The following is a 13,529-nucleotide window of genomic DNA, read 5'->3' on the forward strand; positions in this document are numbered from 1 at the left end:
GCGTTGATGGTAGCGTGCGCCCAACTGTCCCGTAAGCGCGAACGTTTCTCGTGTGGGACATTCGCCACTTGCGCAGGTGGCGTTGAAAAGGTGCTCGTTAAATGCGCATCGAATTCTGGTACCGGAAAACTATTTTATGGTGTCGATTAATGTAAACACTGAACATTTGCGCGACAGTGCGACATGCAAAAATAGTGTTGATGTGTGAACGAAGGGAGGCAGCTACGAGCAAACACACACACACACACACACACACACACACACACACACACACACACACACACACACACACACACACACACTCATACACACACTCATACACCCATACACACACACTCATACACACACAACACACACAACACACACACACAGAGTTGCTATGGTTGTTGCTGTTGTTGTTGCTGTTGCTGTTGGAGGGTGGCGTAGCACTTGGCACACACACGCACGGCACGGTCCACAATGTTCAGGGCAGGGATGCGCGACTCAAATGCCGTGCACTTGTTGCAAAACACACCACCACAGTTCCGGCAGTGGTGGCGCCGCTCAAAGGACGTGAAGCGCGTATGGCAGCTCGTGTTCATGCACACGGCCACGGCGTTGTCCTTCACCCAGTGCTCCGTCGCCTTCTTGCCGCCGTCCCCACCCTCAGGCACCGCCCACGTGTACACCTGCCCAGCACTGTCCCCAGACAGCAGCATCCCCGTCTCGTTGCTCACCGCAACAGCCGTCACCTTCACAGGCTCCCCAACGGACCCTGGCGCTGACAACGACGACGGAGATGATGCAAGCATGCCACCGGTCGCCACGCCGCCAGCTGTTGCTGCGACAGGTGGGGACGGCACGCCCAAGGTCGCCATCAACGCCAGCGAGCGCACCCACTTCCTCCTTCTCCTCTTGCTCCTCCTGCTGTTCTTGCTTGTTGTGGTCGTCTGTTTTGGCATTGGCTCTGGCCCGCCGTTGTTCTTGTCGTGATGGTGCTGCTCCGAGTTGTTAGTGGCGGTAGAAGCAGCAGAGGTGTGTTGAGGTTTCCGGCTGCTGCCTCCACGGCTGCCGTTGTCGCCACCATGGCTGTGTTCACCATCGGTGTCATCACGCACGTCACCATCTTCATCATTGCCATGATCATCAACATTATCATCCTCATCATCATCAACATCATCATCATCATCATCAACGTCATCATCATCATCATCGTCATCATCATCACCGTCAGCAATGGTGTGCGCCAGCCCGCGCCCCATGCGCTTCGTGTCCACGCGAACAGCATCGCGACTCGTGTCTGCCGTCAGCTCAGAGTACTGCAGCGACCACAGGCGCACGCGCCCGTCTTCGTGTCCCGTCACCACCAGGTTGGACAGGCTCCACTCGCACACCTCGCTCACGCAGCACGACAGGATGCGGCTGCCTGGGGCGGCGCGCGCGTTGGAGCGAGCAAGGTACGTGCCGTTCACGTCCCACATGTGCACGACGTTGCGTGCGCAGGCGATGATATACGCGTTCTCGGAGCTGATGGCGAGCGCGGTGACGGGGCCGTCGTGGCCGCGCAGCTGTCGGATATACTGGCACCGGGCCAGGTCCCACACTGGTCGTGAAGAAGAGGGTGATTGATTGGAGGTATGGGACGTGGAGACGTATGGCAGGCGAGGGTGATGGGTTGGCAGGTGAGGGTCGATGCTTGTGGTTAAGAGCGCAACAGAGAGGATCTCAGTCAAACAACAACAAGAACACACACACACACACACACCACACGAGGACCAAGGCAAAACATGCTGTCCTGACCAATGCATGTGCCGTCGTGTGAACCGGAGACGAGGGTGTGGAAGTTGGCGGCGGCAGCGAGACACGAAACCGCCCCCGCGTGCCCGTGGAGCGTCTTCTGCAGGTGGATGCGCTGATGATGATGGTGATGGTGATGGTGGTGGTGATGGTGATGGTTGTGGTGGTGAGGACGACAAAGGAGGTGGAAAATGTGACATGTGAGATGTGGGGTGAGGGAAAGCGGCTGGGAATGCAGTTAACAAAGCAAACAAAGCAAACAAAGCAAACAAACACACATGCATGCACACCAACCCCCCCCCCTTACACAACACACGCTCTCACCCCGCGCTTCCCCTGCAGCGTCCAGACGCGGACAGTGGTGTCTTCGCCGCCCGTGACGAGCGTGCCGTGGCCTGGAAGGATAGCGGCGGTAATGGGGCCCAGATGCAGTCCTTCGTAAAACGTCGCCTCAGAGCGCGTGCTGCTGTCAATGGGGAAGCTCACAAGCGTGCCGTCATTCTGATTGAAGTCAAGGCACCGCGTGTACTCCGAAGGGATGAGACGCTGCCCCAACGCAGCAACATGCAACCGCCCATCGCTCAGCACCACGACTTCCCCGACTGCGCTCGAGATTTGGCGGACAGGGTGCGAGCAGATGGTCAGGCGCGCAAAGGGGGTGTGGCTGCTCAGCGCGCGTGGTCCCGTTGGCGCGTGCATGACGCGTTTAGGTGGGTGGGGTCGCTTGAACAGCTGTTTGGGCGTCTGCCCAAAGTTGTTGATGATGCCGATGGTGGCGGTGCGTTCCACCTCGTCCTCAATTGCGTCAATGTCCACGGCGCCTTCGTACGTCAGGTGATGAAACACGTTCAACGCGTCCACGGCCTCCTGTCCTTGCTGCTTGTACCCAAAGATGAGGTCAATCCAGTGATGCAGGTTTGCGGACACATAGTCCGATTCAAGCGCCTCGCGGTGGATGCGCACAAACTCGTGTGGATCGCCCTTGGCCCACGCAGGCAGCACCACGTCATCCACGCGCTGTTGAAGTTGTTGTTGGTATTGGTGGTGGTGTTGTTGTTGGTATTGGTGGTGGTGGTATTGGTGGTGGTATTGGTGGTGGTATTGGTGGTGGTGGTGGTATTAAGGACGTGATGCCAACGTATAAAGCAGGTGGGAGAGCTGTTTGACCAAACACACACATGCACACACACATACACACGCGCGCGCGCATACACATGCACATGCACATGCACATACACACCCGCATACATGCACATACACACCCATAGGCGAACAATGACAGGGACAACGTACAGTGCCGCTCTGCTTGACGCCAAGGTCAAAGCGGTTGCTGTTGACGAGAAATTCGGGCAGATAGAAGAATTCAGGAATAATCTCCTTCACGTCCCCATTATTCTTCTCGGATGCGGAGGACCATGCTTCCTCCACGCTGTGAAACATACGATCCGGGTGGTCAAAGAATCCGCCTGCAAAGGAGACGACAAACACGCAGCACCAAAACCGTGTTGTTGTTGTCACATGAGCACACCCCGTGACGTTGAAGCAGCAACACGCGTGCGCATACGGCAACGTCGACTGTCCACGCAGGCCACCCATGACCGCCGAAAGTCGTGAAAATGTATCGTCACACACACACACACATCCACACACACACACACACACACACGCACGCACACACACACACACACAACACACACGCACAGCACAACACAACGACCACTGCTGCCAACCAACCCTGCAGGGTGAGGAAGAGCTTGGTGAATGGTTCAAGGCGGACGAGGTACGAGGCGACGGCTGCTGCTGACGAATAGTGCGTGCCGTAATGGAACGCCGGCTCCCCGTTGCTCAGTATCGACTGCCCGCGCGATGTGTACGTGAGAGTGGGTGTGTGTGTGTGCGTGTGTGTATGCGTGTGTGCGTGTGTATGTGCGTGTGTGTGTTTGAGAGAGTTTGCAAGTGTGTGCGCGTGTAAGTGCCTGCGCCAACATTCCCAGGAGCAAAGCAGAAATATCAAAGACCGGGCAAGCACGTGATGCGTTGTGTACATATGACCAACTCACGTCCCACGCCTCGTATCTGAGCTTGAATCCCTCCGCGCGTTTTGGCGTCTGCGCCCCCATCGGCTTTGTCAAATCGCGAAACGTGTCCGGATCACTGATGTTGGTGATGGTGGTGGTGATGGTGGTGGTGATGGTGGTGGTGGTGGTGGTGGTGGTGGTGGCGCAAAATGTACCGATTGTTTTGGTCGTGTGCATGTTCAGCGTGAGCGCTGATGGTTGAAGTGCACACGAAAATTGTCGTTACCAACGACTCGTCCAAAGCATGCAATAAACTGCACACACACACACAGGCACAGACAGACACACACACACAGACACACACAGGCACAGACAGACAGACACACACAGACACAGACAGACAGACAGACACACACACACACACACGGACACGCACCTCAAGTCCAAGGTGTCTGACGTGTAGTCTCTGAGCACCCAGGGGAACACCGGGTACTGGTTCAGGTCGTTGTACGTGCGACCGGCGAGCGTGTTCAGAAACATCAGATACTGGAAGTTGGACAGTTCACCCATCTCCCATCGCCGTGTCACTGTCTTGCTCCCCGTCAGCACGCTCAGAAACCCGACCTGTGGGAAGGTCGATTGATGGGTTCGAGTGGTCGGTTGAGTGCGGTCAAGATAAACGTGACATAACGTTGGCGTGACATAACGTTGGTACCAACGCAATGTCCAGCCAAGCGACGACAGTCCTCTTCAAGCAATCTCTGCACCACTCACACAGACAGACAGACAGACAGACAGACAGACATACATACACACACACGCAGACACACAGACAGTCACACACACGCAGACACACAGACAGTCACACACATACACACACACACCATAAGCAGCACCACAGCGTGAGAGGCACGTGTACCTGCTCCAGCTTTGCATCACGGTGCATGCCGGCAACACTGTCCTCCGCTTTCACGGCGAGCGCGGGAGAGGAGGAACAAAACGCCGCATACACGCTGTCACGCGTTGTCCGGTCTTCAAACGAGAGGAGGAAGTTGTTTCCGACAAGGGAAAACAGCTCCAGCGCCCTGATCCGAGACGGACGCAGGACGATGGGGTAGAAGTGATGAGTTTGACGAGTCCAGGAACCAAGGTCGTGGTGCGATACACAGTCATTCACACACACACACACACACACACAAGTGAAACAAACAAGCGAGCAAGCAAACCAACCAAACAAGCAAAGCAAAACAAACAAACAAACCAGCTGGTCATAAACACCCCCCCCCACCCACCACCACCACCATAATCACCACAACCGTCACCACCCACGACTGTGCTCACTTGTCCTGCAGGAGGTAGCGTCCCCGGCGAATGTCGCGAAGTTCAGAGTATTTCCACGCAATCGGCGACAGCAGCAGCTGCGGTACATCGGTCTCTGGCTCCACCTCCTCTGCACCATTCAAAATGCGTCGTGTGTCATGCGTTTGTCATGTGGCGTGTGTGTCATGTGTTTGTCATGCGATGTGTGTGTGTGTGTGCGCGTGCGTGAGATATGGTGCGCGAAAAGAGGCGTGAGTGGGTGCTGAAGACAGCAAAGGAGAGCACACCAGCCGACAGCTGCACCAACGACACAACTCAATATTGACCAACAACCCTCCCCTTCTCACTCGCAAAGCCCCCCCCCCCCTTTCCACTCCCACCCAACCCCAATCACAAACAGTCGTACCAATGTCGGTGCCATCGTCTGTTGCGCGAAAGTTGGGGAGGAGGTAGGCGCTGCTCTGACACATGAACAGAACTGCATCCACGCTGTCCATCCCGCTCACGTGCTGGCAGTTGTGCACTGATGCAAGCTCATCACCAGGCTCCAACAGGTGGAGCACGGCCGGATGAGTCATCACCGGTGGGCGTGTCATGCTGTTTGTGGAAGCGGACGCCACTTCCTCCCGGCGAGACAGGGCAGAGATCGAGTGCTGCGATTGCGTCAGTGCGGCAGGGGCAGTGGGCGCGCCTGACGAGGTGCCTGGCGTGTTGGGCATCAGCCTGGCAACGGCACTGAACGAACGACTGCGTGACCCACGTGCACTTGCTGCTGGCGTGTTGTGCTTCCCCTTCACGCCAAGATTGCTGCTGCTGCTGCTGCTCCCGCTACCGCCGCTGGCGGACGCAGCAAGGCGCGATGGGCTGTCGCGCCTGCCTCCATGTGTGGCCTCGCTGCGCGGTTGTTTGCCTGCAGGCAAGGATGACGATGACGACGACGGCGACGACAATGCTGTTGTCGTCTGTCTTCTTCCTGCTGCTGCTGCTGCTCTCTGCTTCCTGCCATCATCATCAATGGGCTCAACACGGCCCTCCCCTATCGCTGTACTTGTTGCTGTTGTCTCTGCTGATGCTAGTGTTGAGTGCTGGCTGTGTGTTGTGCTGTTGCTGCTGCGAACGTGTTCAACTTGCACGTGTGGACCCCCGCGTGTGCTGAGTGTGTGGCCGCGGAGAACAGCGCTCTGCCTTGCACGCCACGCCGCCCCTGTCACATCACCGTCATCGCCATCATCAACATCATCATCACGGGCCTCGACGTTACCACCGCCACCACTCCCATCAGCGCCACGGCCGGCATTGCCAACACCGCCACCGCTACCACCAGCATCATCGGTCTCACCACCATCGGCATCGCTGGTGGATGTGAGATCCCCTCGCGGTGCGATGACCACCTCCCAGTCGTCATCAACTTCTTGCAGTGTCATCTTCACGTCCACTTCAACGCTTCCTTCCAGCTGCTCGCTGTTCCCGCCCTTTGCACCCCTGGTTACCACCTCCACCACCTTGTGACCAGCGTCACCGTCACCATCGCCGTGATGATGACCGCCACTGTCGCTGTCGCTGTCGCTGTCGCTGCCGTTGCTGTGAACCTCTGCGAACCATGCCGGGAGCTTCACAGAGAGAAGGCTGCTGTTGCTTCGCGCATGCAGCATGGAGAAGGACGTGGTTGACATGACGGCCTGGCTGGCGCTCGCACGCTGCACCAGTGACATCAACACCACCTGCTCCAGCTTGAACATGTCCGCGCGTGTCAGGTCGCGCAAGCTTGCACCGCGCAGGAGCCGCTGAATGTCAACAACACTTGACACGCTTCCCGCAGACACACGGCGCAGGCGCGCTGCCAGTGTCGCCGTCTTGGCCGTCTTGTACTTCTCACGGCCGCTGTCGCGTTGTTGATATACACCACTGCCAGCACGCAACGCGCGCTCGCCATCACCACCACCACCACCACCACCACCACCATCACGGCTGGCTGTCGGGTTGAGCTCGCGCAACAGGCGGTCGAGGATGGGGCGGATGTACCGCTGGTAGTACTCTGCGCTGTCAAAGCATGTCGGCAGGTTTTTCCGGCGTTTTGGGTCTGTCGACTCCGCCTCCATGGCGTGTGGATCCCCTTGCCACGGCCTGTCGCGGAAAGGATAGGCGGCGTAAAACGTGGCGTTGGGGCGCATTCTGCGACGCATGCGGTGCAGTCCTTCGTTTGTGTCCAGCTCCCACTTGTCCAGGTTGGACGGTCGTTCCGGTCCCCACAGCCCGCGCTCGCGACACAGTTCGCCTTGCATCATGTCAAACTGGGCGGCAACGAGTTTTGCAGACTCCACATCCTTATGGAAACGAAGACGCAGCCTGCAGGCGCACGTGTATGGGCGTGTTTGAACACGTGCGTGTGCGTGCGTGCGTGCGTGTGTGTGCGTTTGTGAGGCGAGATAGGCATGACAAGGCATCGGGACAATTACAGCAAACGTACACGTACGCACAAGCAGGTACGTACAAGCTCACACACATGCACACACGTGCACACATGCACACACACACATGCAGACACACACACACACACGCACGCACACGCACACACACACACGCACACGCACACACAGGCGCGGCCTCACCGCTGCGATGCTGCGTGCTCATCCCTGTCGATGATGGGAGCAAGGTCAATGCACAGCTGGTGCCATACACCAGCCAAATACGCTTTGCGTGCAAGCAAGGATGTTGGCTTCAACAGCTCCTTCTTGCGTCGAAACAACTGCAAGCCACCAGCACCAGTGCCACCACCACCACCACCACCAACGCTGCTGCTGCCTCCTGGTGTGCTGGTGATACTTGCACCGCTGCCGCTGTTGCTGACAAGACCAAGCCCACCCATGACGCTCGTGTTGAAGACGCCACTGCCGCCACCACCAACAAGACCAATGCCACTGGTGTTGTTGCTGCTGCCGATGTAGCCGCTGGTGCTGCTACCGGTACCATACGTGGACGTGCGTGAGGAGGTGAACGCTTTCCAGCCAACGGCAAACGCTTGCGCAAGTTCGCCACGTCGCCGCTCGACCAGACTGCGCAGCGTCATCTCATCTAAATGGAGGGAGGATAGTGGAAAGGACTGCCCGGCAGCGGCGGAGAAATCGTCCGGTCGCTCTTGTGCAAACGCCAGCAGGACTTCAAACGCCAAATCGCGCGTTGTCGGCGACGGGTGTTTCTAAACGCACAAACAAACCAGTTTCCGCCAAGGGGGGGGGGTTGGCAAATGCATGCATGATGAGATGTCGGGGTGAGTGGACGTGTGAGCAGGGGGAAGACACTGGAACTAAAGGGGATGCGAGAGCGGGAAGGAAACAACAGGGAAGCCATCACGTTGGTGCAACAGGACCAGAGCACACTGCTACACACACACACACTGCCAAACACACACACACACACATACACTGCCACACTGCCACACTGCCACACTGCCACACACACACACACACACACACACACACACACACAGACACACCGTGAGAGCGAGCATGTAGTGGTTGAGGGCAAACACTTCGTTGGTGTTTGTGTGTCCTGGTTGGAACAGAAGACGCGGTGGCCGTGCGAGCATCTGCAACACCAAGTCTGCGGACGAGAGGAGAAGGCAATGGTGAATTTCAGCATTGAACACACGAGAACATCACAAACGCGCACATGCACAAGCTCATTCGTACACGCACGTGAACACACGAACACACACGCGCACACACACACACGTGAACACACGTAAACACACGCACGCACACACGTGAACACACGTACACCCGCACATACGTGAACACACGCATGTACACGTCCACAACACACGCGCGCACCGAGAGTTGCCTCATCCTTGGTGTTGATGTCTTCCAAGGGAATGGTGGAGGAAGCAGACTGGCAGCAGCGCGTGTACAGGTTGGTCAGGCACGTGAACGTGCTTGCAAGCAACGTTGACACTGCAGCCTCGCCGTGCGTCGCAACAGCAAACGCGTGCGGGTGCCCCTTCTCATCGGCAATGTGCAGGATGATGCGGGAGAGCAGGCTGGCAGAACACAGGCACTGCTTGCGTGAGCCATACTGGCACAGGGCGTCGCACAGCATCACAAGCACGCGCGGAAGGGTCACAATCAGGCGCGACTGCTGCGTGGGCGCGTGTGCCAGCACTTCAGAGTCGATCAGCACGCCAACAAGCGACGACCACAGCTCAAAGTAAAACAGCGCACGGTCACGGTCCGAGCACTCGTTTGGCACCGCGCCAATCAGGAGTGACGTCAGGGTGGTTGCTCGCTCCGGCTTGGCGGCGTTCATGGCATCCACCAGCGTGGTCACGATGAGACCAAACAGGCGGTGCTGTGACGGGTGGCTGCAGTACGCAACCATCAACGACTGTGTGTTGCAACGTGTAGGTGAACAAGATTGACATGGTGGTGGTGATGGCGGAGGTGGCGGTGCCGATGAGGAAGGGGTGGTGATGTAGAACAAAAAAGCCTGAGAACAAAGGTGCACACACACACGCACACGCACACATGCACACACGCACACATGCACACGCACACACACATATGCACACGCACACGCACAACAGCCCACTCCGCCAAACTGCCATGTTTCAAACACAACCTCGTGTCTCACCTTTGGCTTCGCTGCGTCGCCACCTGCGTTGCGTCGCTGGTGGAAGAACACAGACACGAGGCGCTCACACACGTCCGCTTGCGTCAGGAACGACGAAAACTCGCTGCTGTACCGATACAAATCGCACAGGAAGGACACCACAGACGCCAGAATGTCGTCATTGGATTTTCCTTCCGGCTGCTGGTGTTTCGGGCCGTTGTGCAGCGTGATGAATGAGTTGCTTGCACGTGCCATTTTCGCTGTTGGCGGTGCAGTTGGTGCAGGAGAGGCGACGCCGTGATCGTCACCCTCATCGTCAACATCACGCGCTGTAGCTTCGTGGCCATCATCACCATCACTGTTGTCGTCGTCGCCAGCTTGTGCATGTGAGCGTGGTCCTGCATTCTTGTTTGCGGTTGCTGCTTGGTTCTTGTCCAGGGATTGAGGCGTGTTGGCTTCGGCACCAGCCGTTGTGCCACCAGGGGTGTCCTTCACAGCCATCGATTCAGTGCTTGCAGGCACGAGAAATGGATTGCCAGGCTGCTGCTGCTGCTGCTGTTGTTGTTGCTGTTGTTGTTCTTCTTCTTCCTCTTGGTGGTGTTGGTGGTGTTGGTGGTAGTGTTCTGACGATGGTAGGGGTTCCTCGCTGGCGTGTGTTGCCGATAAGAACGGGTTGCCAGGCTTGCTCGTTTCACCTGACGGTTCAGCAACGGCAAAAGGTGACGGTGGGCCGTGCACAACAGCACCACGAGCACTGGTTGGCGGCGCTGAATGCGCATCTGTTGTCGTCGTTGTCGTTGTCGTTGTCTTTGTCGTGCTTGGTGATGGCGGGATATTGGCGAGTGGCCCCCGCGTGAATGGGTTGAGTGGCGACACGGGTGGAGAGGAAACTGACGTCGTCTTAACTGCTGAGTGTTGCTCATGGTGCTGCTGCTGCTGCCGTTGTTGATGCTGGTTTTGTGTTCGGGTGCGTGCTGCTGCTGGTGTTGACGTCATTGGTGTCGATGTGAGGAACGGGTTGCCAGGCTTATCTTGCTGCTGCTGCTGCTGCTGTTGTTGTTGTTGTTGTTGTTGTTGCTGTTTGTCTGCACTACTGCTGTCTTTGGGTATGACTGGCACCACTTCAGCAGCGGCAGCAACGTCAGCAGCATTCATATCCTCATCATCGTCGTTGTCTTCAACGTCGCTGTCGTGTGCGGCACCACTGCTCTGCTTGGCCACAGCTTGCTCCAGGTTGCGCTGCATGATGATTTCGCCGTGTGTGTGTGTGTGTGTGAGTGAGTGTGTGAGTGCGTGAGTGTGTGTGTGCATTCACAACATCACGAAAAAATGAAACGCAGTCGTGGCACCACAACGAATCTCTCCATCGCAGTGAATACCGCCATTCATCACAGTGCTGACCTTGATGAAGACACGACGGTACAGCTCGTGCACACAGTCCAGAATCAGAAACAGCGCCGCTGGCGTGTGCAAACGTATGTTCGTCTGCGAAGCATAATCAAGGGTTTGCGCGCGCGTGTGTGTACATGTATGATCGAGTGTGTAAGTCTGTGTATGTGTGAACATGTGTACGTGTGTGTGTGTGTGTGAACATGTGTGTGCATGTGCTTTCTGCAAACACAAGCAAGATGCATCCAGTTTACCTTGAGAGGGCCAAACACTTCCTTCAAGTGGTGCGACGACACAGACGAGAATTCTGGCACCTGATGAGGAGTGCAAAACGGAAGGGGGGCACGAGAAGGTCAGAAATGTGACGAAGGCATACACTACTCGAGTGCTCGCGGTGTAGCACTTCTTCACGTTTGTGCACACGGATGTGACATCCACACATCACATCACAGCTTGGGTATCTGCCACCGGACGTGCGAGTGTGAGGGCAAAACAACCAACCTACCGCATCAAGGGGTTTTCCGAGCAGCAGCGCCAGCAGGATAAAGTAGAGCTCAGCCACGTGTGCGTGCGGAGCAAGAAGATGACCAACAACGTCAAATGCATCTCCCCAGGCCCTGTGCATAATGCGGTGGGGTCGTGTAGCCAGTGGTGTTAGCAATGTGTGCACCAAAGGAAGTGTGTGTACGACTAGCACGCTGCTCGCACACACACACATCACACACCTTACACACAACACAACACAAAACACAAATACACATTACACACAAACAGACACACACACACACACTCACTCACTCATTGGTATGCATGCGCACACACGCCGGCTCAACCCTCTCCGCTCTCGCTCGCACTATCTCCTCAGCCCAAAACGCGCAAAGCAGCACTCTCGCCCCCCCCCCCTCCGCCCGGCTCACCTGAACTTCTGAGCAACGGTGCTGTCGGTGTGCATGAGGACAGTGGCGAGTGTGCGCGCAGCCATACAGGTGGAGCGATCGTCCAGTGCTGGGTCAAGGAACAGCAGCAGCCACTCGACACCGCGCCCGCGGGACAACGCATCCACCACCTTGGGTGCGGTGCAATTGTGCATTGGGAACGTGTGAGTGCGTGGAGATGATGAAGAGGGGGAAGAAGGGGAAGAAGGGGAAGAGGGAACGAACGAACGAACGAACGAACGAACGAACGAACGAACGAACGAACGAACGAACGAACGAACGAACGAGGAAAGAAAGGAAGAAACGAAAGCAACACGCAAATGCATACAAATATCACACAGCTACACCCACACACAATTCACTCACACACGCTCAACCATCTCACCATGTGACGTGTCTCCTCTGCCGCTGCGATGCGAAACAGAACCGTCAGCATGAGGTGGCGGGCACGGGTGGTTGGCTCGTTATCGTCGTCATCGTTGTCGTCGCTGTCATCACCATTGCCTTTGGTGGTGGTGGTGTCAACAGCAGCAGCACCATCTTGACCGTGATCACCAGCATCACCGCTCCAATCATCATCGTCACCATCTTCATCGTCGTCATGGTGGTGACCTTCACCGATCGTGCTGGTCGCGCTCACGTCACGACCACCAGCACTGCGCTGCCCATGGTGCAATGGAACACCACCACCACCACCACCACCACCACCATCGTCTTCATTGGCGTCGTCGTCATCATGACGGCCGTGACGATTGGCGTTGGCGCTGCGTGCACTCCGAAAGCTTGATTCCGCCACGCTGCTGTTGCAGTGGTCGCACATCCACGTGAACCGCCTGAGGGGAGGCGGGACGGGACGCAAACGTGTGTGTATGAATGGCGATATGTGTTAGGGCATTGTGATATGTGTGAGCGCATGGGGTAAATGTAACAGTGCAGCAACATGTGTGGGAACCCTAACTGCCAATCACGCAAAGACATACATAAGACACACACACACACACACACACACACACACACACACACACAAGAAAGAACGAGCGAGTGCCAGGAGGCGTACGGGGCAATTGTTGCAGATGCGACTTGAATGACGCGGCGAATGTGTTGGGGGCGAGCACTGCACGTCAGAACAGCAGACAGGAGCGTGCACGCAGACGCACACACAGTGGCGTCCCCTTTCGTGTCCTCCTGATGGCGGTGATGGTGTTGTGGTGATGGTGTTGTGGTGATGGTGTTGTGGTGATAGCGTTATGAGCGCGTGAGTGTGTTGGGGAAGCAACGATGGAAGAGGCGAACAGGCGGGGAAGTGACGGTACAACCGTGATGTGCAGGTTGCGTTTGATACATTTCATGCATGTCGCACGAGTACAGCGGACACAGTACACGCACGAGCACACACACACACACACACACACACACACACACACACACACACACACACACACACACACACACACACACACACACACACACACACACAACAACACAC

General features: G+C 56.8%; 1 protein-coding gene across 1 annotated transcript in view; it reads right to left on the minus strand.

The window, feature by feature from the left end:
• Positions 1-377: 377 nt before the first annotated feature.
• PTSG_10328 (WDFY3 protein) overlaps positions 378-13,529 on the minus strand; it is a gene marked incomplete at its 3' end in the record, with an annotated part of 23,535 nt that continues 10,383 nt past the window's right edge. The window contains exons 23-42 of the mRNA XM_004988320.1: positions 13,101-13,228; positions 12,429-12,876; positions 12,026-12,174; positions 11,614-11,725; positions 11,363-11,422; positions 11,121-11,204; positions 9,741-10,958; positions 8,945-9,494; positions 8,608-8,714; positions 7,724-8,310; positions 5,521-7,460; positions 5,136-5,244; positions 4,708-4,879; positions 4,231-4,418; positions 3,829-3,930; positions 3,511-3,620; positions 3,070-3,242; positions 2,089-2,793; positions 1,780-1,891; positions 378-1,582 (exon numbers count right to left, since the gene is read on the minus strand). Coding sequence (XP_004988377.1) covers positions 378-1,582; positions 1,780-1,891; positions 2,089-2,793; positions 3,070-3,242; positions 3,511-3,620; positions 3,829-3,930; positions 4,231-4,418; positions 4,708-4,879; positions 5,136-5,244; positions 5,521-7,460; positions 7,724-8,310; positions 8,608-8,714; positions 8,945-9,494; positions 9,741-10,958; positions 11,121-11,204; positions 11,363-11,422; positions 11,614-11,725; positions 12,026-12,174; positions 12,429-12,876; positions 13,101-13,228 — 8,259 coding nt within the window. The remainder of the gene's footprint in view (positions 1,583-1,779; positions 1,892-2,088; positions 2,794-3,069; positions 3,243-3,510; positions 3,621-3,828; positions 3,931-4,230; positions 4,419-4,707; positions 4,880-5,135; positions 5,245-5,520; positions 7,461-7,723; positions 8,311-8,607; positions 8,715-8,944; positions 9,495-9,740; positions 10,959-11,120; positions 11,205-11,362; positions 11,423-11,613; positions 11,726-12,025; positions 12,175-12,428; positions 12,877-13,100; positions 13,229-13,529) is intronic.

The sequence above is a fragment of the Salpingoeca rosetta genome (assembly GCF_000188695.1).
Source record: "Salpingoeca rosetta unplaced genomic scaffold supercont1.36, whole genome shotgun sequence".
Lineage (NCBI taxonomy): Eukaryota > Choanoflagellata > Craspedida > Salpingoecidae > Salpingoeca > Salpingoeca rosetta.